General features: G+C 42.2%; 2 protein-coding genes across 3 annotated transcripts in view; one reads left to right on the top strand and one right to left on the bottom strand.

Moving 5' to 3' along the window:
* The first annotated feature begins 795 nt into the window (after window positions 1-795).
* Window positions 796-9,246, top strand: MAP1LC3C (microtubule associated protein 1 light chain 3 gamma). The gene is made up of 4 exons (XM_083731804.1): window positions 796-1,267; window positions 1,556-1,611; window positions 1,843-1,949; window positions 6,045-9,246. Exons 1-4 carry the CDS (start codon window positions 1,210-1,212, stop codon window positions 6,253-6,255), a joined length of 432 nt encoding a protein of 143 aa, XP_083587930.1. The 5' UTR covers window positions 796-1,209; the 3' UTR covers window positions 6,256-9,246.
* A 9,226-nt stretch (window positions 9,247-18,472) lies between these two features.
* Window positions 18,473-26,492, bottom strand: part of EXO1 (exonuclease 1) — a 21,561-nt gene continuing 13,541 nt past the window's right edge. For both annotated transcript variants that reach the window (XM_083732301.1, XM_083732302.1), the window contains exons 10-14: window positions 25,913-26,162; window positions 23,136-23,625; window positions 22,535-22,639; window positions 19,813-20,006; window positions 18,473-18,842 (exon numbers count right to left, since the gene is read on the bottom strand). In XM_083732301.1, coding sequence (XP_083588427.1) covers window positions 18,692-18,842; window positions 19,813-20,006; window positions 22,535-22,639; window positions 23,136-23,625; window positions 25,913-26,162 — 1,190 coding nt within the window. In that variant the 3' untranslated portion in view covers window positions 18,473-18,691. The remainder of the gene's footprint in view (window positions 18,843-19,812; window positions 20,007-22,534; window positions 22,640-23,135; window positions 23,626-25,912; window positions 26,163-26,492) is intronic.

Raw genomic sequence — 26,492 nt, 5'->3', positions numbered from 1 at the left:
TTTGAACTGCTAGGTTGGCAGGAGATGGGATAGAGCAACTTACACTGCCAGCGCCTTTTTAAGGACTAAGTGCAGACTGGAGTGCTTTACACATTTCTATCACAGAATTGTAGTGCTGGAAGGGAACCTAAGGATCACAGTCCAACCCCCTGCAATGCAGGAATGTGCAGCTGTCCCATAGGGGATGGAACCTGCAACCGGTGTTATCAGCACTAAGCTCTAACCAACTGAGCTTTCCAGGCTCTTCCAGCACCTACAACAAACTGATGGTAATAAGAAACCTGCTGCTCAGTTCTTTGCGCATTTAGGTAGAAGTCCCACTTCATTCGAGCCTCAAATAAACCAGGGCAGTGTTGTAGCTGTAAAGCTTACACAAAGCTTTCTTGAGCGAGTACTACCTTGACCTGTTCTCAGCAACTTGGAGCAAAACCATTCATGGCGCAAAGAGCTTTCCCGCTTTGCCTGCGCAACATTTCCAAAGGAAGCAACGTCACTGCTAAGGGCGCGATCCTACATAGAGGGAGATGGGAGTTTACCCCTCTCGACGCAGTGGAAGGGGACTTCCTCCAGACTAAACATGCACAGCAGCCACACGGGAGGAGGAAGCAAGCAGCTGTGTAACCCCCCTTCCCCACACGAAAGCAAGAGGAAGAACTCCTTGCGCCGTTGCAAAGCGCAGTAAATAGCAACGAGCTGCTGGACTTGCAGCCCGATCCTCTTTATGTTTACTAAGATGTAACTCTCCCCTTTGGGTTCAGTAGCACTCCCCTCCCTCAATGGGTGGATCAATGGATCAATGGGTTTATTTTGTAAAAGACACGAGCTTTGTGTCACACGGCAAACTATTCCCAAGAAGATCTAAACCAAAGAGCGCCCGGCAGCAGCACAGGCCACAGCGCGTCAAAGAAGCCATGCGCTGCTCGCGGGGCAGAGACCCCTCCCCACCCTGTAGGTTAGAACGGTGCCTTCTTCTGGCCGCGAAGCACCCTGCTGTTGCCTTCCCTATCCCTGCGGAGGCCAGCCTGACCCCACCCCTCACCGCTTATGGAGGGGAGGGGGGAGGTAGGGCAAGGAACGAGGCTGATGTCACAAGCAGGTCTTTATAAGGGGGTTCTTTTTAAGAACGGTGCATTTTGACGGCAGCTGATCCGGTGCAGGAGTCGCTGGTTAAAAAGGAAAAGAAAAGGCAGCCTGCGTTCCAAAGGGGAAATGCAGCCTTTACATAGCTGCCAGCATGTCAGACCGTTTAAACAAAGAAAGAGTTTTGGTAAGTTGTTGCAGACGGAGCCTTTTACTAACCGACCAGACTCCAATCCGGCTGCACATTTATTTGGAAATGAGATCAACTGGAATAATGTTGGGGATGGCACGGTGGGCTCTAGGAGCAGGGTGAAGTCTAGGTGTATCAAGCCTATGGCATTCCAGCTACTGATTTGGACTAGGCTACAGATTGCACTCAAAAGCCTGTTGATTGCAATGACATATGCTTCCGAGTGTGTTCGGGGTTGGGCATGCAGAAATACAGACAATTGATCCTTGCTTTTCTTCTGCATAGCAACCCGCGTTGAAGAAGTTGCAGGCATACGAGGGAAGTTCCCAACAAAAGTACCGGTAAGTATCTATTCTGTTTCCTTTTCCTTTGCCGATTACTGATAATTGCACATTTTCAAATTATCGAGGATTCTGTGCTTATTTAGTCACTAGCAAGTCACACTGGGAGCAATGGATCTTCCTGCCCAGGAAGTGTGCTTAGAATTGCCGTCCTAGTTCTTGGGTACTATTGTGCAGCATGCTCTATTGCTACTTCGCTTTAAAATCTCTTTCCTTCTTTCTTAAAAACAGGTTATTGTTGAAAGGTACCAGAAAGAAAAGTACCTTCCCCTGCTAGACAAAACCAAGTTTCTTGTGCCTCAGGAGCTGACCATGACTCAGTTTATAACTATCATCAGGTATGTAGCAAGGTCTTGATAGGCTTCTAATTTTGTTGACTCTTCCTGCTCCTCTGCCTGCTTCTTTTGCTAATCTATTTTTGCAGCAAGACTTCTGAAAGAACTTGGAGACTATGTGATAATATGTACTATATTACTCAGCACATTTCTGTGATTTTTCCCCTCCATGTTTGATGGGACTCAGATCATTTGAGTTCTCTTGCAAATGATTCCTTCTTGTTTGCACAAGGCTGTGGTGAGAAATCTGTTAGATTAATGTTGTCTTTCCTACTGCCCGCTCCCCCTTGCACACGCGCGCGCACACACACACACACTCACAATTTTGAGATATATTCTCAGTGTTTTTATATCAATGGTGATTAAAACACACACACAGAAGAAGAAGAAGCTTGTAGTTCCCAGATTTTAAAAATAAGAAAATCTTTTAGCAAGGCTTCGGATTATTTATTCTAAACCCAGATCTGCTGATGAAACCTCTTGGAGACCAGGTTCCAAAGTGTTCTGCTAGTATTTGGGCGAAAAACTGATTACTTGTGACATATTGCAAGGTAAAGGTAAAGGGACCCCTGACCATTAGGTCCAGTCGTGGCCGACTCTGGGGTTGCAGCACTCATCTTGCTTTATTGGCTGAGGGAGCTGGAGTACAGCTTCTGGGTTATGTGGCCAGCATGACTAAGCTGCTTCTGGCGAATCAGAGCAGCACACAGAAATGCTGTTTACCTTCCCGCCAGAGCGGTACCTATTTATCTACTTGCACTTTTGACGTGCTTTTGAACTGCTAGTTTGGCAGGAGCAGGGACCGAGCAATGGGAGCTCACCCCTTCACGGGGATTTGAACCGCTGACCTTCTGATTGGCAAGTCCTAGGCTCTGTGGTTTAACCCACAGCGCCACCTGTGTCCCTTAGACATATTGCAAGCTGCTTTTAAATCCTCCCCAGTTTCGAGAACTGTTTGTTATAAAGGGGGGGGGGGGGACAGTTCAAGAACCATAATTACGGCACACAGAATTATTTGTGTAGTGCATGTTTCTGTTTCATCTGAGTCATAGTATTCCAAGCCTTCTCTGTCTGTAACCCTTCTGTCTTGGGGATATAAGGAGCCTGCCATAGGAGACAACTCCTAGGGCTGTGGGGGTTTCAGCCCTCACAATAAAATATTTGAAAGGGGTTGGGGGCCCCCAAGTTGATGGCCATTTTTATTCAAATGGTGAGTGCGTGTGTGGGCACTGTATCATGTGATCAATTATGCAGGGCGGGGCTTACCTGACCCCCCCACAGTATTTTATTCAAGTTGGCACCCTTGGAGCCTGCATTATGAAGTCTAGCTAATTAAGGTTAGCAGCAGTTGCCCAAGGCCACAGACTGCCCTCCCCATCCCTCGCTGCACAATATCATTTTTCCTGAGATGCTTTGGCTCAAACCCAGACTGCGTCACATTCAGCCCTTTTTACTCTGCTGTTTTGGAGCTTTTAGAGGTCCATGGAGAGCTTCAGACAGGAGCCAGCAGTCTGTAAATTTTGTGAGAGACAGACCCAGAGCAGATGTGACTCATACTTTCTAACTACTTGCGCATTACAAAGATCGTGGGCATTTTGTAGCTGCACCTTTCCAGCATGTTTCAGAATCCAAGTGGAGAAAAGTAATGTCAGAAGTGGCCCTGAGCTACAGCCTCTCTGAAGTCAGCTTAGGAAATGTGCTACCTTTCAGCAATCTGCCCTTGGTCCTAAGCAAGCGGTCTGACCTCTCTGACTGATACAGTTGTTTGCCTTCTCAGTTCACAACCTTTCCAAGGTGGAGTGAAATACAGAGCAGAGTACTAGGGTTTTTCTAGGATTTATCTTGTAGGATAGCTTTCCTAGCCTACAATTCCTACCCTACAATATGTCAGTAGTAGCTTGTTTCCATATAGTTTGTTACTGTATATTCTTAATAGTAGCTGATGAAGTTGGCACGTATCCAGTGTTCTGCCCCCCCCCCCCCGAAACATTCCACTCACTGGCTTCTTTGTGTGGAAATTAGTATGTTAAACTTTTCTGCAATGCTTTTTTTTGGCCGGGGGGGGGGAGGGGAGGAAGCAGAGCAGCGTCTGCTGGTTTCCCTAAAAACTACATTTTTAAAAAAAAAGACTAAATGTGTGTGTTTATAACACCCCCATCATTCTACCCGGACACTGAGGTCCAGCACCGAGGGCCTTCTGGCGGTTCCCTCACTGTGAGAAGCCAAGCTACAGGGAACCAGGCAGAGGGCCTTCTCGGTAGTGGCGCCCTCCCTGTGGAATGCCCTCCCACCAGATGTCAAAGAGAACAACAATTACCAGACTTTTAGAAGACATCTGAAGGCAGCCCTGTTTAGGGAAGCTTTTAATGTTTTATGTATTACAGTATTTTAATATTTTTGGGGAAGCTGCCCAGAGTGGCTGGGGGAGCCCAGCCAGATGAGCGGGGTTTAAATAATAAATTATTATTTTTTATTATTATTATAAAAGATATTTGTTTGTTTCAGTTAGACAGTGGGGAAGGAGTAACTTTGCATTACTCTGCTACCACCTAGAAATGTCTCCTTTTTTCTGGTGTGTTCCTCTTGGAAGGCTAGGAATTGTCATAATTTTAGGTATTTCCTTTACCACCTAAACCTTGCTTCTGCTGATCTAGCTGTAAGCTATAGATAACCTGTGTAAGTATTTGGATCCGACACTTCTATAAACCTCTGGAAACCAGCTAACTGTCGTACTACCAATAAGTCTAGGTTCAAATACTTGCTTAAACTATGAATCTTGGAACCACTTCACAAATCAGCCCTGTTCAGATGCTACTATCTCAGTCTAATAAATAATCGTTGTACCTGCCTGCTATCCCCTTCTCTTTTCCTCATGCACCATAATTAAACCATAATTAAAAAGCTTTTAGGGGGTTTTAAACCAAAGTTTCTTGTTGTATTCAAACTGAGAAACTGTGGCTTTAATCTTATAAACCAGAATTGGTTCTGGTTCCAAACTACGGTTTATAATCTGACATAGCTTGGATGTAACTAGAAACTGTGCTTTAACAAACACTGAAATCTGACTAACAGCAGTGCAAGAGAGAATGGATATATAAAGGGGAAGAAGAAGTACCTGCACATTCCAGTAAACCATGGTTTATTAGACAAATATAATTCTTTGCTTCTTGGGGGAAGGATGGGATACAAATTTATTAAACTTCATCTTTGACTCTGCACCAATGTTATGTGCATTCAAGCTAAACTGCTGACAAAATGTAAAGATCAGGAGTTACAGTAAGCAAAAACTTCCCCAAAAGTGATGAGTTTAAATTAGGGAGAGGATTTTCTTTAATGGATTTTGTTTGTTCCATCTTGTATCATTTGTGGCTATGTATTAAAGGACATCTAGCTACCAGTTTCTGTAGCTGAGGTCAATGCTGCAGATGACTTTCCCACTCAATCCATAACTTGATGGACCCTAGGGAAACTGTCATGGAAACATGTCTCTTGGAATAATTTGAACTATATATGCTTCACAACAATGTAGGCCTCTATAATCAACTTGTTTACTATTTCACTTTGCCTTTCTGAATATCTAAATGTCCCAAAACTTGTCTGAATGGTCACTGATGTGCACAACTGGGTGTATGATGATTGATTCCCCCTTCCCAATTCCTAATGGATTGTCTTAAATATCTATTTAAGGGGAATTTGTTTAAAGTTTGCTTACCACCAGCCATCCTATATGTGGAGTAAAAGTAGCACCCCAGTTTTCAGTGGCAAAACTTACACAAGCTGTAAAAAGTTCTCCAAAAAGCCAGATTCTGGGTTCCCTCACCCTTGCTGGGCCATCTTGATGGACTGGAGGAATTTACCCACCTGTCAATCACCCAGTGTCACTCTGATATCGTACAGCCCACTTTTCTTCTGTAGGTGTGAAAACAGTGTTCCCTTGAGCCAAGCCTGCCAATAAAAGATTATAAAGTTATAAAGTTATAAAGTATTCTCAAGGGTACAAAATCACTGAGTGGATTACTGGATTAGGATTGTATTGGCATAGCATGAAACAACTTGCACATTTTAAAGACTTTCCCTCTCTTTTCTTTGTTAACCCAGAAGCAGAATGGCGCTGAGTTCTACGCAAGCTTTCTATATGCTGGTAAACAACAAGAGTTTAGCAAGCATGTCTCTAACGCTGGCGGAAGTCTACCAGGATTACAAAGATGAAGATGGGTTTGTGTACATGACTTATGCTTCCCAAGAGATGTTTGGAGGCCTCTTAGCTGCTGGCAAGGGGAAATGTAAGGAATGTCTCCAGAAAACATAAGTGTTCTCTCGGGTGACAGCTATGTGGCTAGACAGCTCAGCTGTGAATCATGCGAGCTACCTGAAAATGAAAGGTGCTGCCTCTAAATGTGGGCTCCTCTCGAAGGATTCATGGTCCAGGAGTTGGCAGGACCCGACCAAAGAACCACGTGATGGAACAAACCATCCTAAATGAGTGACACGGACAAGTACTTTGTATTTCGCTCCTTTCCTGCCCCAAAAAAGGTAGCAGGGGATGCACTTCAGTGTTTAAAATAATAATCATAATAAGTGATGTAACTGCTTTTAAAGGTGGTGTTAAAACCACCACTGGAATACTTGCTTGCTTCCAACTGTGGTTGCATCTGTGGTCCAAAAACAGGTATTTCTGGATGGTCAGCAAACAGCTCCTCTAAACGAGTAACTGTGGTCAGTTTTGAAATCAGTACAAATCCATGGCTATGTCATCATCATCTTCGCGGGGGCACACACACCAAAGGAAGAAGCACACAAGTGCAGAGAATGCCCCCACTGGGTAAGGCCAGTGAAAACTAAAGGGGTTTTTAAAACCAGGTCACATGGTCTGGGCAGGAATGATCTGCTTAGCAACTAAGAATAATGTATGCACTAAAGATTTTACTAACTGTTTCAGAGTTACTGTAGCACTCTTTTGATTCTAATCAGTGGTGTTGAGCATTGCAAAACAGAGAGCCATAGCTGGCTTTTCTATGCCCCTGCTCTTGTCTACATATACCTCCAGGAGGAATACCCCTAAGGATGGATTTACATGATATTACACAAACAAATCCATGTGGAAGTGAGTTTTATTAAAAGGTCTGAGACAATGGCATGTAATGGGCCTCTTTCAGGCAGCACTGCTGCACATGGATCCCACTGTGCAGTACTTATAAAAAAAAAAAAAAATCAGGAGTTGATAGGGTGAAATAGAGCTCTGGCTAGGTAGGGAGTTCAGAAGCACAGCTCTCCAAATGGAGATATGATCAGTATGTGAATATTTACTGTGCCATCTTGTGGCTGTTTAAATTGAGGGGTGGGGAACAGGCGTTTTAACTAACATTGGAGCTGAGGCAGCAATCCTTGAAGCTCCAACAGTAGTTTTATCATGAGGCTGTTCTTGCCTTTTGAACTCTGTGCTGAGCTTTCTATATTTGGGTTTAAGATAAGATTGCTGCATAAAAAGGGCACCCTGTTAAAAACATGACTCCCGTCCGTAGCTAACAAAGTACAAAGGCAATTAGAAGCTCCTTGTTCCTTAAACTTTGTTGCTAAACTTAACCGCCTGAGCCTCTTGTGTCAATGTCATGTTTAAGATGGCCGCCTGCATTTCAAAGGAACTTAGCTGACTTGGGGGCTCTCTTGAGTTGACAGGTCCTAGTCTCGCATAAGCCAGATGTCTTTAGAAGGGGTGTATGACCGACTATCAGAGTAAGAGACCAGGGATGGGGAACTTGCATCCCCTCCCATACAATGTTGGACTCCCATAATTTCTGACTATTGATCGATGGGAGTCAAATCACATCAGTTGGTTCACAGGTCCCCACCACACCCTTGGAAAACACCTTCATGGCTCAAACAGTATTTTAAATAGGTATTCACTGCAATGTGGACACAAATTCCTCCTATATATGGCACACAACTTGGTTTAATGGACTGCTAGCTCTAAGAACCAGGAAAGGGCCTGGATTCTGTATACAGTGTCACTACCTTAAGTGGCACTGAATTATCACTAGTTATGTAAATAAAGAAATATATAGATTGCAGTATATCTGTTAGCTTTTTTCAAAATAAATATGGATTTAGACTTGTTGAAGTGGAATTGCAACCCCATCTTAAGATCAGTTTTCATCTACCAGTTACATATCTCAAAAGCGGTTCTCTGTTGGCATCCTTGATGTATGAGTCGTCCTTTATTTGTTTGTTTTAAGAAGCTGCTGTGCTGGCCTACCAGCGTTCCTGTTTGAAAAGAGAACCTTGGCAAATGTTAAGAGTATGTGCTGTCTAGTCTACATTTTATGATTCTGCCTGCAGCTGGTGTGTGTACTTGTACTGTATGTACTTTGTTGAAAGCCATTTTTTTAAGGGGGGTGGGACTTAAAAACAAACAAACCAATGGAGTTTTTGCCATTGCAAAGCTTAAGGCAACACCACCTGTTTAGCAACAGCAGCATTCTTGTGTCTTTTCCGATGTCACTGCTGGCCAGGGGCAGAAGAAGGGGGGCGGGGTGACCTGGGTGTCACCACTGAGGGCACTGACAAAATGCCAGGTTGCACGCCCAAGCCACGTGTCTCTCCTGGGAGTGATGCAGTGGCTTGGGTGCCCGCAGGCTCTGTGCTACCCCAAACGGTCCGCCCACTGCCTTCCCCCCAGCTGTAGGGCGACTGAGCAGGAGGAGGCAGGCAGACTCCTCGGAGACCCTGCGGAGTGTCCTGCCCCAGTTGACCCTGTGGGCGGCTGGCCCCACCCCAAGGCGCAGGTCACATGCTCCGCCCCAGGCGCTCGATTGGCTTGCTCCACCACTTCTGCCGGCATGTAAAAAGATGAAGAGTCAGAGTAGCTGGAATGGATGGTAGTTTTCAAATACCTCCTGCAGGAGGCTTCTCACTTTCCAGCCATCTGCTTCTTGATATCCTGTATGAGAGACTTAAATGGACAATGCTAAGCATTTTAAACTCTGGAGTAGTTACCTTACTCCTCTAAAGTACAGTGGTACCTCGGGTTAAGAACTTAATTCATTCTGGAGGTCCATTCTTAACCTGAAACTGTTCTTAACCTGAGGTAACACTTTAGCTAATGGGGCCTCCCGCTGCCACTGCACAATTTCTGTTCTCATCCTGAAGCAAAGTTCTTAACCTGAGGTACTATTTCTGGGTTAGCAGAATCTGTAACCTGAAGCGTCAGTAACCCAAGGTACCACTGTTAAGGGTTGAAACAATGGTGATGTCACTATGGGAAGGATGGACTGAAGGAGAATTAAAGCAACATGCCTAAACATCTCTCGTCTCTAATTGTGTTTCTGGTTTCCTGTGAGTGAATGCAGTTTGAAGTACAGTAAGCCTCACAACTTACACGGGGATAATCAGTACCGTGAGGAGGGGAGCCACCTGATATCAATAGGCAGAGAGTTCAAAGTGCCACACTAAAATATTAATTTTGTACAAGTGTGGAATGGGTACTCTGTGGCCCCTGTAATGGTGCCAGTCCCACTGATTGAAATGGTCAAGTGGGTATATGTTTTGTTTGTTTGTTTGTCTTCTGTACTTCCCTTCATCGGAGGATCACAGGGCAGTTTGCAATATAAAAACACAAAAATACATACCATAGTAACAATGCCCCCCTCACCCAGTATATATGGAGTAAGGCAGGCTTCCTCAACCTCGGCCCTCCAGATGTTTTGAGACTACAATTCCAAGCATTCCTAACCAATGGTCCTGCTAGCTAGGGATCATGGGAGTTGTAGGCCAAAAACGTCTGGAGGGCCAAGGTTGAGGAAGCCTGGAGTAAGGTGATCCTATAGGTAAACTGGTCCCAAGTAGTTAAGGGTTGTCGGTACTAATAGCAAACTTCATTGAGGCGAATTGCTAATGCTGAAAGGGAAAGGCATGGGTCACTTTCTCCCAAACAATTGGGAGCAGTCAAATAATACTTTAGTATGGATTGGCCGCTGGATTTATTAATGACCAAGAGTGGTTCTCCACCTTAAAATGATCAAAAATTGCAGAAAGGGAATAGTTACTGCGCTTTCAAGAAATGTAAATAAAACTAATGTGGTGGAGCTTTGGGGAGGTTAAGCATCCTCTGCTGATTATATGCAGGAATGAATGACTGAACACTGGTTTGGTCTGGACCTCCAGATGCATCCCTCTCCCGTCTTCCCTGTAAATGTACATCCAGGGTGCTGATAAAAATGGTCCAAAAGGACATACATCCCATGTAATAGAGATTAGAGATTAATATGTCCCGTTCTGGGCACACAATTTGATGTTGTCAAGCTGGAATGTATGCAGAGGAGGACAACCAAGATGATCAAGGGTTTGGAAACCAAGTTTTATGAGAAACGGTTGAAGGAGCTGGGTATGTTTAGTCTGGAAATGAGGAGACTGAGAGGAGATATGATAACCATCTTCAAATACATAAAGGGCTTTCGCATGGAAGATGCAGCCACCTGTTCTGGAAGGTAGGACCCAAAGCAATGGCTTCACGTTACAAGGAAGAAGATTCTGATCTGATTAAACATCAGGAAGAATTTTCTGACAGTAAGAGCTGTTCGACAGTGGAACTGCCCTGAGACCTCCAGGTATAGGGCGGTATATACATTCAATAAATAATAATAATAGCAGTTGTGGACTCTCCTTCCTTTGAGGTTTGTAACAGAGGTTGGATGGTCATCTGTCATGGATGCTTTAGCTGAGATTCTGGCATTGCAGGGGGTTGGACTAGATGACCCTTGGGTCCCTTCCAACTCTACAATTCTATGATTCTAGCATCCCCCCCATGAATATGACTGTCTTGCAACTGATCTCTCTAAGGGAGGCCTGCTTTTTGTTGCCTGGGGGGGGGGCCCTAAGGCATCCTGAATTAGGTGTAAAATGCTCCCATGATTACAGCCAGCATTTTACACTTAATTTGGCACAGCTGTGAATGTTTTTCCACAGCAGAAAAAGAGACCAGGTTGTTTGGCCTTCCCTAGGCAGGGAGGGAGGTGTTCAGCTGCAATAAGTGAGTAATCATCCCTGCTTTGGGCCTCTCCAATAAGCAGGTCACAGAAAAAGTTTACAACACTTCTTGCCAAATCAGCTGGGCTGAATGATGATGACAACGAGGACAATGTGTATGGGCATAGGGTATTTTGTATTTGTTGGTCTGAGGCAGAGCATTGCTAAATGAATATGCCTTACCTGCCTGTCCAGCACAATTTGCAGGAAATTCCATCACAACAACTGCGAAATGGTAAGAGAATGTAGTAGGCATGTGTGTCTGTGTGTATGCTGGAGTCCTGCTTCTACTTTTAAGCAGCTAGGGCCAATTGCACATTCACTGCAAAAATAAATAGAAAGTGTGGGCCAGAATCTGTAATGCTGATAATGCAACCCTGAAAATGACTGTGGTTCAGGAAAAGCAGACATGACTGTGTACCGCGTATTTTAACATTTCCCTGCAAAAAATAAAGCCTCGTCAATTGAGAAGTGCGTAAGTCAATAATGAAAGGAAGACACACAGAATACGGTAATTCATGAATCTCAACTCTTAATGGTTCTTCAGCAGAAGCCTTGGCCCCACTGATAACCTTAAGTAGGCACTCCAAGCCCACCCAGCCCTCCAGCCGTCATTTCCTTGCAGTTTTCCATCTGTCCAGTGCTGTGCTTATCAGCTAATAACTGAAGAGCAGACTTACATTTTCCTTGCTTCTCGAAGCAGCATTTTTACTCCCCCTGATTCGCAAGTGGTGGTTTTCAATCAACCCTCCTGCAGACAGGCCATCAAATGAGGGAGTATAATGTTCAAGATATCCTGGCTATGGGCAGAGGTGCACCTAGGCTCCCTTGTGCCCTTGGCAAGGAGGTACCGTATATGAGAGACCATGGACCAGAAACTCAAAACGTTTGCTTTCTGTCACCTTTTGCACTCCACCAGTGACTTCCTGCTTCCCTCCCCTCACTGCTTTCCCTCCTAGCCACTCCGAGGCAGAGTAGAGAGACACAATTTTGGCACCCCTATTTTCAAATATACTTTTAAGGTTGCTTTATTTTAAACATATTTGATATCTTTTTTAAGGACAGCTTTTTTCCTGCCTAAATGAAACACATCTGTTCTGAACACATTTGCTCAGAAGCAGTCTCATGGATTTTAGCAAGACTTACTCCAAAGCAAATGTTTCTGTCACTGCGTAAATTTGCCCTTAGGCACGTAGATTCCATGTTGACTTTTATGAAAGGCTTTGCTCCCTAATGAGAATGGAAGGTGTTTTAGAGGCAAATCAAAAATACATTTAAGAGTGCAAGGTAGAGTACACCTTGTTGCCTCTTAACGATGCCGTAAACCCAGGAGAATTGGTCAAGGAATGTTTTTTAAAAATCTAAAGCAAGGAATAAGATTATTTTTGCTGAGGTATATGAAGCTGTTAATATTTTACATGGTAACTGCTTATATAGCAGGTTTATGAGCGACACACGCAGATAGATATCTAATCTCTCTCCAGTTCTCAAAAACTTGTCTAGTACTATTCCATTGTTTACAGCTGATGGGTTTCTTATTTGTGATACCACCTGAACAACCTGGCAGTGGAAATTAAAGCACGACTGCAAGTCTATTAATACTTGTGTGGCATGATCTTCAAATGCTTGTCTACATGGTAATAATGCTTCTAAATAATAGTGACACATGCATTAAGGTAAAGGTAAAGGGACCCCTGACCATTAGGTCCAGTCATGACCGACTCTGGGGTTGCGGTGCTCATCTCGCTTTATTGGCTGAGGGAGCCAGTGTAGAGCTTCCGGGTCATGTGGCCAGCATGACTAAGCCGCTTCTGGCGAACCAGAGCAGCATACAGAAACGGCGTTTACCTTCCCACCAGAGCGGTGCCTATTTATCTACTTGCACTTTGACATGCTTTCAAACTGCTAGGTTGGCAGGAGCAGGGACCGAGCAATGGGCGCTCACCCCGTCATGGGGATTCGAACCGCCGACCTTCTGATCGGCAAGTCCTAGGCTCTGTGGTTTAACCCACAGCACCACCCGCGTCCCCTGACACATGCATTAGTTATGTACAAATTGGATTATTGCAAGATGGTCTATATGGGGCTTCCGTTTAAAAGATTTCAGAAGCATCAGTTGATCCTGACCACAGCAGCAACAATGTTAGTAACTCCCTGTTGCGTGGGAGTTTTTCCAATTTTGCTTAATTTTTAATTTGTTTACCATATATTCTACATTGCTATACACAAGGTGGCTTACAACATCAAAAAACAACAAAATATACAAGATTGCGCGCCTGATAATCCAAACCGATACAAACCATAATAAAAATTATGGCTTAAAATAACCAATTTATATCAAATAAAGTAATCTTCAACAATCCATTATACAATAAAATCAACTCTCAAATTATCAACAAATAATAGACAGAAAGGCACTATCGACAATTCATTGCTAAATCATTACTAAATTATAAGTAAAAATAACAGCAAAATTACAATACATTAAAACCATGTAAAAATATCAAACTGAAGAATAAGGTCACTAACCTATAAAATTATTAAGTTTCCCCGCCCCCTAAAACCTTCTCTCTTCCCAGTTGGCTCTGCTCGTCTTAAAGCCTTGGCCTAGGAGACACAGCTGGACTTGACTGTGGGTGGGGATGGCAAGGCTCTTTTGCCTTTTTACGCATCTTCCCAACTGAGGGAGCTGACAAGTTGTTAAAGTGAGATGGAGTAGCACAGTGTTATGGCTACTCACATCTCTGTGGCGATATCACACCTATTGTGTGATATCTGCAGTTTGCCAGTTTGTTTCCAGGCAGAATTCCCCACCTTGGTGATGACAGCAAGCTTGTAACTTACATGGTGTGTGTGTTGTGTTGCATGCTGGAGATTTCGCCTAAAGCCAAAATTGTGTATAGTCAAAAGCCATTGGGTTCAATGGTGGGTGGGATTGCTGAGTACAAAGGCCTCCCTGCTTCAGGCAGTTACTTTTCACAAGTTGGAAGCTAATGAGAATGTGTTTCTTTCTGCTAAGCCTCTAAACCCATCCCACATTTACTTCTCTGTATTTATAACATGTAAATATGGCTTGTGTCCCATCTATGGTTGGAACATTTTGCCTCATGAAGTTTGCTTGGAGCTCTTTCTTGGTTTCTTTCCCCATTTGATTTTTGTATTCTGGCAGTCCTGCCATGGGAGGCAGTAAAGGTTTTATGAGTGGGATTTTGTTTTGCTTGCCGAAACTGCCTTTATTCCATATCATCTGTTTTGAACTTTTGCCACAATATTTAACTGCTCTACACTCTCATGTTTGCATTGGAACAGTGGGATATAAATATGTATCAAATGAATATTTATCAAAAGATAAATGAAAATAGCCAGGAAGAAGACATGGCTGATTCTACATTAAGGTATTTAGGCCAGTTTTTATTTTCTGTATACCCCTTTCCCCAGACATTAATGTGGTTCTGTGTCATTCTGATCTTGGGAAACGCATACTATTGGTAGACCGTATGTCAGACACAGGAAACCAAAAGCAATTCAGCAACAAACCACAGTACCCCCTGAAATTAAATCATGTTTATAGCTGAGTGAAAAGATGGATGTGTTCATTGCAACTGCCCTCTGTGAACTTGCTTTCTAATCCAACACAAATATTAATTTGTGTTTTGAAGTCTTGAACATCCCACATGATATTAGACCCAACACACTCCAGCTGAGCTGTGATTAAGTTTGGGAGCCATTAGGCAATCTGCTGGTTGCTTAGCAACCGCAACAATCTTTGGAAAGTGGTCATTCTTTAGAAGTGCCAGGCCTGCAGTAACATTACCTCAGCCCTGGACTAAAAAATTCTAAGCCACATACCCACAATGATTTTTGCTTGGTGCAAAGCTGACGTTTTGAAGAACTTAATAATTCTTCAGTAGAAGCATACTATGTAAAACCAATTAAATTCTTTTTAAAGACAACATGGAATACAATTATTAGTACAGTGGTACTTCAGGTTACATACGCTTCAGGTTACATATGCTTCAGGTTACAGACTCGGCTAACTCTGAAATATTACCTCAGGTTAAGAACTTTGCTTCAGGATGAGAACAGAAATCGTGCTCTAGCGGCGTGGCGGCGGCAGCAGGAGGCCTGATTAGCTAAAGTGGTGCTTCAGTTTAAGAACAGTTTCAGGTTAAGAACAGACCACCGGAACGAATTAAGTTCTTAACCTGAGGTACCACTGTAGTATTAGTACTATGGGGAGCTGGCTTGAGGCACCAGGCCCGGTGGCAAACCAACTGTTTTACAAATATGTCTGCAAACGTGACACGAAGGCTGGCAATATCAACCGCACCATGTGGGAATCTCTTGCAGACGACCACAGTGCCTGGAAACAGAGTCTGGTTGTGTATCCATAGCAGTGACCAGAGGAGGAATGACCGCTGGGAGGAGTGCAGAGAGAAACATCTGCCCCCGCTGCAATAAAACATGTCTCTCCTGTATTGGTCTCTACAGCCACAGCAGGCACTGCAGCCAACAGTTTGACTTCACCCACACAGGCACACTCCTCCATTGTCTCCTGGAGACAGACAGATGCCAACTTTAGTCTACTCTTCCTCCAAGAAACTCAAGCCAGATTACTTGGTTCTCTCCCCCACCCCACTGCCTCAAAACCACTGAAATATTTGAAATGATAACTCATAAGAACATGGGAATAGGCTGCTGAATCAGGCCGATGACCCATCCAGGCCAACAAGCTGTTTTCTGTACTGCAGATCCTGCACTGATCACAAATGGGTGAACTGCACGATCTCTTAAGATCTTCTCCATCAGATTCTGTGAATAGAGCAGACTTATTCTGGTAATTTAGAAACAGTGGCGTAGCGTGGGTTGTCAGCACCCGGGGCAAGTAATTTGCACCCCCTAACCCGTGGATTTGCGCCCCCTAACCCCCAGATGTTGCGCCCGGGCCCCCCTGCACCCCCACGCTATGCCACTGTTTAGAAAACCAATGCATGCTGAATGTCCTCCAAGGCAGCTGCCCTTTTCAGATCTAGCAGTATACCAGAACACACATTAAATACTTCCACCATCTTGCTCCTTGGACAAAAGGTCAATAATACTCCAAGTAAAGTTACATATTCTTTATTGGCCAAACTAGACTATGTGAGAAATGTGTGATTATTATTTTTTAAGTAAAAGTGGGGTTTGTGTTGGAGCTTCCATCAGTAATGGCTTTTAGTTCATCTAAATATATGATAAAGGGAAGAAATAGGAAATTCATATTCACACTTCATTTTTGCATATTGCCATAAATATTTCTTGTAAATAACATTTGGCAAGTAGTTAGTAAAAGAGAGCGAGAGACTTGCATTGGATTTACTGTCTCCAGCTGTGTAAATATGAGAAATGTACATGTTACACACAAAAAGCAGGAAACTGTAGTTCCACCATTTGCATCTGCCATCATGCAGTCCAAGACAGGGAGGACAGAACCACCAAACTCTTCTGAATAGAAGCAAAAACTCTCACGAATGACAAACAGGAAACATACTTTAAACAAAATTATTTCTATGCAAAACGTCACTTTCTCTAAAAGCAAACTCAGGTGGTGAATGCCGATAGGATCAGAATCTCTTAAACAAGGAGGAGGTATCAAAAGGTTTCGAGAGCAGAAGTACGAAAAGCTTTTAAAACATACCAGGTCAGGCTGCAACCCCACCCGAAGCTTGAATGAGTATAGTGGTACCTCAGGTTACATACACTTCAGGTTACATACGCTTCAGGTTACAGACTCCGCTAACCCAGAAATATTACCTCGGGTTAAGAACTTTGCTTCAGGATGAGAAAAGAAATCGCACGGCGGCAGCAGCAGGAGGCCCCATTAGCTAAAGTGGTGCTTCAGGTTAAGAACAGTTTCAGGTTAAGAATGGACCTCCAGAACGAATTAAGTACTTAACCCGAGGTACCACTGTACTCCGAAACTACAGAATGTTGCAAGTTAGTTAGAAAATAAAAACAGAAAAGGAAAGGGAGATGGAATGGAGTGTCCTGGAGGCAGGCATGACTGGCTGGCTCCATGAACAACAGCACTCCTTTTACAAAGTGGTGATACAACAAAATGTGGCATGCAGTGTAGGTCTGACTTGTGGTATTAAGAAGAGCCTTAAATGGGGGAACTGGCCAGGGTGAAAAGGCAGCGCCTCCTTTGCACCAACAGCCAGGGATCGTCCAAGACTGTTCTTACTCACATGGATAAACCTGGAGTGAACTTCCCTGCCTGCTCTTTTTTATTCTGGAGGAAGAGAACCTTCTCCAATCTCCAGAAGCCAAAGCAGCAGTGAGTTTTAGTCCATCCATTCTCTCATTAAAAGACGATAACAAGTGTACCAGCTGTAATATGGCCTGTTCATGGGTTCTGCAAGTTGTTCTTAAGATGCCAGTTCAGAGATTGTGTCCAGCATCCCAGGGGCTACATTATTATTATTTATTAAACTTGTATACCACCCTTCACCCCAAGATCTCAGAGGGTAGAGGGGAGGCAAGAGGCAAAAAGGTAGTGGAGTCACAAATGTGACTTCTCATCCAGCCTTCTTTCCACCCAGTTAATAAATAATAAATAATAATAATAATAATAATAATAATAATAATAATAATAATAATATAATTATTTATTAATATCCCGCCCATGTGGCTGAGTTTCCCCAGCCACTCTGGGTGGCTCCCAATCGAGTGTTAAAAACAATACAGCATCAAATATTAAAAACTTCCCTAAACAAGTTAAGCAAGAAGTATAATCAGGGTTCAAGGAAATAGCCTAACCAGGCACTTGAGAAAGGTGTGGGGCATGGCTGGTGAGTTGCTTTGCCTGGGGAGGGTCCTGAGCGCCAAAAAGAATGGCCTGGAGGGCTGTTTTTGGCCCACAAGCTAGAGGACCCCCCTTTCATAAAATACAGTATATTATAAAAAACAAGTGTTTCAACATTAGTTGTACTGAAGCATACCCCTGGGTACAAATGGAGACTGAGAAGGCAGCGGATGGGCAATGCCACCCCCTGGCAGGCGGGTGAAGGAACCAGTTAAGGGCAGAAGGCTGAGGTTGATGGACCAGCCTCCACCATGAGTTGCTTCTCTCCATATGGCTCAAGAAGCTGCTTCTGCAAGCAAGCATGTTTTATAGCAGCGGTTTCTTCAGCAAGATGGGGGTGTGCTTCTGAACAAAAATGACAGGGGGTTGACGTTCAAAAGCCCTACTGCTGTATGTGGCCCTTTGGATCAAAATGGGCCTTCAGATAAATTGTTGTGGTCTACAATTTCCGTTAACCTTAGGACACAACAAATCTTTTACACTTACTTTCCTTTAAGCTCCCCCCCCCCTTTCCTGGGCCATCTAGAAGTGTTATATTTACCAAAGAACCAATAACCACAACTTTTTAACCCCCCCAGCTCACTTTCCTTTTGAGCTTGTTCTCTAATAGCATTTGGCTTTTATATTTATACTGGATAGATAAATCTTGTCCAGCAATAGATTTGTAGCCAAATTTATTTTATTAAAGCAAATATAAACACTGTAGTTCATTTTACTTCTTTCAAAACAGAAATGGACAAGATCTCTGATAAGACTAAAATATACAGCTCACATCCAAATATATACAAATGTTCACTTTGATTTGTGTGTCCAGAAGCAAATTGGCCTGGACATTACGTTGGTCAATAGCTATAGTTTTGCTCATATCTGCAAGATCAGTTCATTTAAAGATTTTCCGCTGTACATGACTGAATTCAAGTTTATTTAAAGTGTCGTCGTCTGTCTCTGGAGTGAGCTGGATGTTATCTTGGTTATCTTTGATTGGAGACAGTGGCTCTGGTTTTCTACAGGACGGTAGCCTTTCAGAATCCCTGCAAAATGAAAGCAAACTCTTAGTGCCCAGAAGTACTAACTAACAGTGCTTACAGACAGTACCTATTTATCTAGTTCAAAGTGTATTGATAGCATTGTGAGATAGAACATTCTGAGAGGAGCTGCATGTGATTTAAAATCTGCCAAATGTCCATTACTTTTTTTTATACTTGGTTTAAAAATTATTTGTGAGACATATTCTACAACCAGAGAAGATCAAAGTCTGCTTCCTAGGAAATGTTCATTTCTACCCAACTGGAATAATATGCCAAGTAGGAGGAAAATCCCAAAGACCTACTCCTTGAATTAGGCAAAGAGGAATGAGAATGAGGCCTATTTGATAACATTCTTGTTCAATCTTCCTCCTTCAGCTAATACTAACACTAATTTTATTATTTATATGCCACCCAGCCACTCTGGGCAGTCTGAACTAGCCTAGGTAGCCTTTATGAATCTCAGCAGTCTGATGATGCCAACATGCCTACTTCAAGAGCTGCAACAGCTAATATTTTGCCAGAAAGACACTTTTAAATTATTTATTTCACAACTTTTATATAACACTTGATTGAGATCCTATTACAAAGCAGTTTACAAAGGCTAACAAAGTGCTTAGCGGTCATATATCATCTTCATCAGTATGCAATATTTAAATAAAGTTGATGAAGATCTAGTAGAAGGAAACTGTCGTATTGAGATACAGTGGTACCTCTGGATGCGAATGGGATCCGTTCCGGAGCCCCGTTCACATCCTGAAGCGAATGTAACACGCGACTGCAAGTCTGTGCGTGCACAGGTTGCGTTCCGCCGCTTCTGCGCATGACGTCATTTTGAGCATCTGCACATGTGCAAGCGGCGAAACTTGGAAATAATGCGTTCCATTACTTCCGGGTCACCATGGAGCGCAACCTGAAAACGCTTAACCTGAAGTGTATTCATCTCGAGGTATGACTGGATAGGAAAAACATTCACCTTTTAAACTGGAAGGTCCTCCAAAGTTCATTAATTGTCACCTGCAACCCTGCCTTATTTTCAGAATTGTGATGTTTTTTCTTCTTTGCACTGGCTGTTTTCTTGCTCAGACCACTAACTTTGGCAGGCAGCAATCTCTTGTGTTCTGTCACAGTGTGGGATTTTGTGGAACTGGCTTTAAGTAATCCAGGAACCTGGAGATGGAGAGAAATATCAGCTGCTGTTCCATTAAAGTCCTTATGATTTGTCAGTAAAATCATCACATTACATCACCAACAAGTGCAATTTGTTCAAAAACTCAGTGTAGAGCTTCATTATATTCTGATCCCTCCCTCCCAAATGATCTCTTTACCAACAAAAACTTGTCCATTTCTAAATAGCTCTGTGTGCATTTATATATATGTATCTATATTTATGCATATATAAATTTATACATGTCTGACTGACATGCGACTCTGCATGCGGGAATCACACAGAACCTGTAAATGACTTTTGAAATGGCAAAACAACTGTCATAAAGTTTGCTAAGCAGCAGATCTGTCTGGACACAAAGAAGAGAGGGGACCTGGTGGATTGCCACAGGGAAGACATTCTAATTTTGGTACCCCCATCAAAAGGTTCAGCTTCCTGTACCACATCTCCCATAACAAGGGAACAGAGGACACGGCTTTTGGCATTGATCTTAAGGCCTGGGCAAGAGTCGATTCATCCTGGAAGAAGATACTCAGGTAAACAGGCTTAGGGAATCTATAGACTACAAACACAGTTGTCCCTTAAAACTTCTACTATTTCTAATCTGCTAGAGTAGTATTTGTACTAAAATCTCAGGGTATCAGGGCTGCTTACAAGCAGTGCTAAGCAACATTAAAAAAAACTAATTAAAAGAGACAGTATCCCACGATTCTAAGAAAGCAGTTTGCACAAGCATGTCTGTACACACACTTTTAGGAAAAAGAATCCGTCCCCACGCAGTGAAGTCACTAACCACAAGAGGTCACTATAATTCTGAGGAATACAGAATGCTATTTAGAGTCTTAGCAACATGTTTTATAAAGAAGTTCTTTTTATATATATAAAAAAACCTGCTAGTAAACACTAGTCATGAGGATGCTCATTAGACCTGTACAGAAGCTCCTCCTTTAAGCAATCAATTACACAAAAAATCCAGAGATGTATACATCAACCAGCGCAATCTTTCCCATGCCTTCTTTATTATGAAGGGTGTTTCTCAGAGCTTTTTGGCGTCATTGCCAGTGATGAAATTCCATCTGCACCACAAAGAACAACTGCAGAATTTGTTCTCAGCTCAAGCCTATCATTAACCAGGGAATCCACAGCCTATATTGTCTTCCCAAAAGAAAGGGAAAGATGACTGATGCAATGAGGGAGCCATACTAGAAAAACTGGAGAATCCAACAGCTCAGCCAGGGTTTGGATGACTGGAAATGAGCTGCGGCCGTTCAGGCTAGTATTCCCCATCCCTTCCTCCTTCATGCACAAGAGAATAATTTTAATTAATATATTAAGTGTTCAAATGACTACACATGCATTATTTAGTTGCAATCCTTATAACAACCTTGTAAGGTAAGTTGATATTATTATCCCCCACCCCCTGCAATATTGCAGATTTGTCAGTGGGGAGGGACAATGTTGGCGACTTACCTTGCTGAGTGAGAGTGGCTTGTCTAACGCCCCCGCCCCAGTGAAATCATGACAGAGGCTAGATTTGAATCAGGGACTTCCCAATTCCCAGCTCAGTCTCTTAACTACTACACTGCAGCAACTCTCAGGTTAGTGAATAACCAAGGATCTGGAAACCACAGTTTCATACTCATTCATCTTAATTTTAGTTAGAGCAAACCACAGTTCCACAATTTTATACATTATGTGTGACTGGCTTATTCGAACGTGTGGGCAAAAATACACATCAATGCATCTTTACAACAAATAGTCTAATAACTATTCGTTTCAAGGCATAATCTGACAATCCAAACAGCATCCTTGAGTAAACTCTTAGCCTGATTTACATCACAGGGTGTGAAAAGAAATAAGATCAGGGATAGTCTCTGATCTGTAACAGTCGCAATAGGAAATATGTGCAAATAAAATAAATGTCAGAAGAGTCCCTAGTTCTAAAAATTTACAATCCAGGTTTTACCCGTAAGACTCATTATTTCTATTTGAATGCCACTTTTCCACAAAAAATATGCCCAAAGTCGTTCACAACACAACAGCAAAATACATACCAATGCATCTTTCCAACAAATAGCCCAATAGCTATTCATTTCAAGACATAACCTGGCAATCCAAACAATTAGTATAATAAAATCTAACAATTAAAAATGTATTATGAAAATAGGCAACAGCAATAATTTACACACCTACAAATTGATACCGTTTATTTAAAAATATATAAACCAGAGTCAGATAGGATAAAACTTTCCAAGGCATTAATAAATAATATAGCCAGCAGACAGTTCCTCAAAAGTGCCAAGCGACAGATATGACAATCAGATTTCTTAGAGCTTGGATGAAATTATCTCCAACATGTGCTATTCTTAAAGGAGCCAACAGAGATTTGGGGGGGGGGCAGGGGGTGATGTTCCATCTCTTCCACTGTGCTCTTGCTGCATTTCAATGCACAGGTATGTGTTTACATACCAAAAAATAAAAGAACAGAAATACTGAACATAAAAAACTAAAGAGGGGAAAATAGACATACCTTGCTATTGAACTCCATATCCTTATTTTCAGTACACAATGAGTCACAGAACTGAAAGATTTGGGAATTCAAATTACATTTTGGTTCCGGACTGCAGTCAGGTTCCTATGGTACAAAAAAGGGGGGAAAGCAAGTGTTATTTTATATATAATTTAACGTTGGCTTGTATATAATAATCTAAACAGAGAATTTCATGCTTGTTTTTAAAAGTTAAGTGACTGAAGATATGTCCCAAAGGCAAAGATAAAATAATAAATGTAAGTTGCTCTTGTCTTCCTTAGTAAAGTAAAATCAGTATTTTGGTTTACAGCAGAGCTAACCTTTGGCCCACCAAATGCTGCTGGGCTTATTAGTGGCCCTGTTGGCTGAGATTGATGAAAGTAGAAATCCAACCACATGGGGGTGGAGTGCATAGGGTTAAACATGCTGGTTGATAACAACAGCCAGACGGACTGGCAGGGGGACCATGAGTTTCGTCAGAAGTCATTTTACAGTGGAGAACCAGATGTATTGGAATAAATAAGAGCTGTAGACTATTCCCTTGAGAGGCAAGTGGCAATTTAATTAACTGCTTAACTGAAGCACAGGGTGGTGATCTTACTCTGCCAGAAGGAGCATTTTTCTTGGTCATCCGTGAATATTCTGAAGTGCCCAGGCTATTTTGTGACACTCTGTCAAGCTCCTGTTCTGATGAGCTCTGCAGTTCTTTTAAAGGGGAAGACTCTTCATCCGACTCTTTACTCGCTGTGGTGTTTAGCGTTTGTGATCCGGACACCTCACAACTCTGGGGGGTGACTTTGCTGGGTGTGCGTCGGCGAAACTGCTGTAACAATGCGATACTTTGCAATGGACTGGGTGTTCCAGGTCTATCTGAAAAGCTTCTAGTCCAGTTGAAACAGCTTGTCTGTGTTGTCCTGGGTGACAGCAAGGCAGTTCTAGTTTTTCCCCTCTCTGAAGAGGAAGGACCAAGATCCTCTGTTACTGTATTTCCTGCTTCCACAATCTGAGAATCCACTTCACTGCCCTGCGGTGATTCGTGGATTTCATCCTTTGATGTATTGTCAGGCTGATCCATCACTTTGCAGAAGAACCTAACATACATTGGAAGAACAGAGGTAATAAATGGGAAGGAGGGATAAAGCAAAATGGCTGCAAGCATGAAGGACTCTTTGCAATTTAGAACAGCACAAATCCACCAAAAGGAAGAGACTAGGAATATTTGTTAAGGTGTCACTGATACTATTCGTTTGTTATTATGGACACTTGCTAAATAAAACAAGGAAGAACTTGGATGTTAATAAATTATACCAAACAGATAGGCCTACACTTCTCACAGCTCTTAAGAGGATAGGTACTCAACTGATTGTGTTGCAAAATGTAGCAGCAGTAATTATTATTTACTAATTTATATACAGTACCACTCGTATGCCAAAATGGCTTCTAAGCAGTTTACAGCTATAAAGTCAACACATAATTCAAGTACACAAAACATTAAAGCATCCTTAATTAAAAATATAATTAAAATAGTGAAAACAGTAAAATCACATGTTCGGTTGGGGGGTGGGGAATGCTTGCCTAAACAGGTGTTTCTTCAGGAGCTGGCAGAAGACCAACACTGATGGACCAATAAGACTCTCCACCTAATAGTGCCAGCATAACTAAAACCTCCTTTGTACGAGCATAATAAGAGAATGGGCTTTTAGTGGAGGTATTAGAGGCATCACTGAACACAGTATAGGAGATCACAGATGTCATAGTCAGAAAGCCAGAGATTGCTTTCTAGCCTCATTGCACAGTCCACCAGCATAATCCTAGGGCAGTGACTAATACCCTGCTTCAGAAACTGAACACGGCAGTATTTTATATACCACAAAGCACTGGTGTGACATTTTTTCTTGCAGATGAGTGTGCTAGAAGGCTCATCATCCATTCAGTAGCAACTTGAAAACAAGCCGGCATTTTGTGATGCCAGGTTCATTTCCTCTCGTTGTTCTTAATTTTCGTTCATATAATTAAATACACAACTGTCAGACTATGCGCTAAGGATAGACTATTCTACGTGTAACCAATGGACAGTGCAAAAGGAGGAAATTCAAATGAGAAGTTTGTTTTTAAGGTTTTATTGCTGTAAATCACACTAATGATGGAATGGAATGGAATATATAGTGGCATACAAATATTTTAATGAATAACCAAACCAAGAACCTGATGCACACAACTTGCACTACGGAAGCCTTGGGTATTTTGTTGTTGCTGCTGGCATTGTTGGAAGAGAAAAACACATTTTCATTACCAGACTTTGGGGCATGTTTGTTGTTTCTGGGTTAAGTGAAATCTTCACAGTCTTCCAGAAATGTGCTCTAGTTCTTGAAATGTTAGGAGAGGATAAAATATGGAGAACTATTTGAGGAGAGCAGTAACACTCTGCTGTGGGAAAAGGCAAGCAGAGTAATCTCCAACCACTCTCTCAACCTTAAAGAAAAGGGGTTTTTTTTTGCTGAAAACACCAGGAGGTTCCCATGTCTTCTCCAGATGATTTGCACTTATCTAGAATGTGCTGAAATCTTTTTTTTTTTTTTTTTTTTGTATGTAGGCATGCATACCAAGGAATCATTTTCCATGTACAGTACTTCCCAAGAGCAAACTTTCATGTTCAATTTTGCTTTGTATGGGGGTAGTGGGACATGCAGAATGAGAATATAAAATCACTGGGGACTTTGGTGATGCAAAGATGTAGAAATACACCCTTCACCTGACCTGCCAACTTCTTACTGACACACCCTCCTCCCCAGTTGATATTAGTGTGTTTTGACTAATTTGAGTTGGGAAGGGTCTCAAGAGGCCATCAGATTAAAGCTTCTGCACACTGCTAATTTTGACTTTGGCTTTCAGATGCCAGTTTAATATCGCTCCTCAGGCAATTTACGTCACATTTGTTTGTGTGTTGTTAACTCCTAAGTCAATTTTTAAAAAGAGGATTTTATATGTAAATCTGGTCTAGACCAGATTATGATTCATCCTGCCCTTGTTCAGCTTCCCTTCGGGGGGGGGGGGGGAAATGAAGAAGAAAATCAATCCAAATTCTAGTACTGTACATGTTCTAATTTATTAGCATGTAAAAGTAACTGCTTATTTACATGTGAATAGTTTTTCAAAGGAACCAAAGACTTTGCCAAATAGATTTACTGTGTCACTTTCTCTGACGTGTCCCCATGGGTCTTTTGGAAGGTAGCCTAGTGTGCTGAATATATTATATTATACGATATATTATATTTTGCTTTTGAGTATGCCAATTCTACTTTTTGTAATGAAGGGAAACTGCAGAGTCAAATTTCCCAAGAATGTAACTTTCACATACTGAACTTGAAGAAAGCATACCTGCTTCTAGTCCCTGGAACAACAACTGCATCACTCTCTTCATTCTTCTTCCGTAAGATGAAGGCAAATTTATTTCTAAGCCTAGGATGGGAGCTTGAACTTTCTTTGTCTCTGCAAGAGTCCTCTGAAGCAGCAATCGCAGACACTGCACCAACAAACCCAGGATGCTCACCATCTTCACTGCTTTCCATCTTAGGTTTTTTGGTGTTTGAAAAATACTGGCTTAGCAGGTCACCTTCTGACAGCTCTTCTAAACATATATATGAAAAATACACATTGTAATTGGGTCACAACAGAAAAAGACTGTAAGGAATATTTTTTTAAAAAAAGTTTTCAAAACTGAAGAAAACCATTAAGAAATGTAGATCTATTGATATTAATTTGATTCCCTTTCAGTGTAGAAGAAACAAACGCTAAGTCACCAAATATTACATTAATACATTAGTTCGCAGCAGCAGAAAATTGGATTGCTATGCAAAAATGGGAAATTATAAATGTATACCAACTATTGTTAAACTGATTGGATTCTCTACGCTAAAGAAGCCTATTCCTTCAAAGTGTTGATAGAAAGGGATAAACA

This window comes from Podarcis gaigeae (assembly GCF_964106915.1).
Source record: "Podarcis gaigeae genome assembly, chromosome: 3".
Lineage (NCBI taxonomy): Eukaryota > Metazoa > Chordata > Lepidosauria > Squamata > Lacertidae > Podarcis > Podarcis gaigeae.
This window is presented reverse-complemented; position numbering and strand designations above follow the sequence as displayed.

Coding starts and splice junctions, on each gene's coding strand:
- MAP1LC3C (XM_083731804.1), top strand. CDS start 1,210: ATGCAGCCTTTACATAGCTGCCAGCATGTCAGACCGTTTAAACAAAGA. Junction 1,268..1,555: donor TAAACAAAGAAAGAGTTTTG/GTAAGTTGTTGC, acceptor TCTTCTGCATAG/CAACCCGCGTTGAAGAAGTT. Junction 1,612..1,842: donor AGTTCCCAACAAAAGTACCG/GTAAGTATCTAT, acceptor TCTTAAAAACAG/GTTATTGTTGAAAGGTACCA.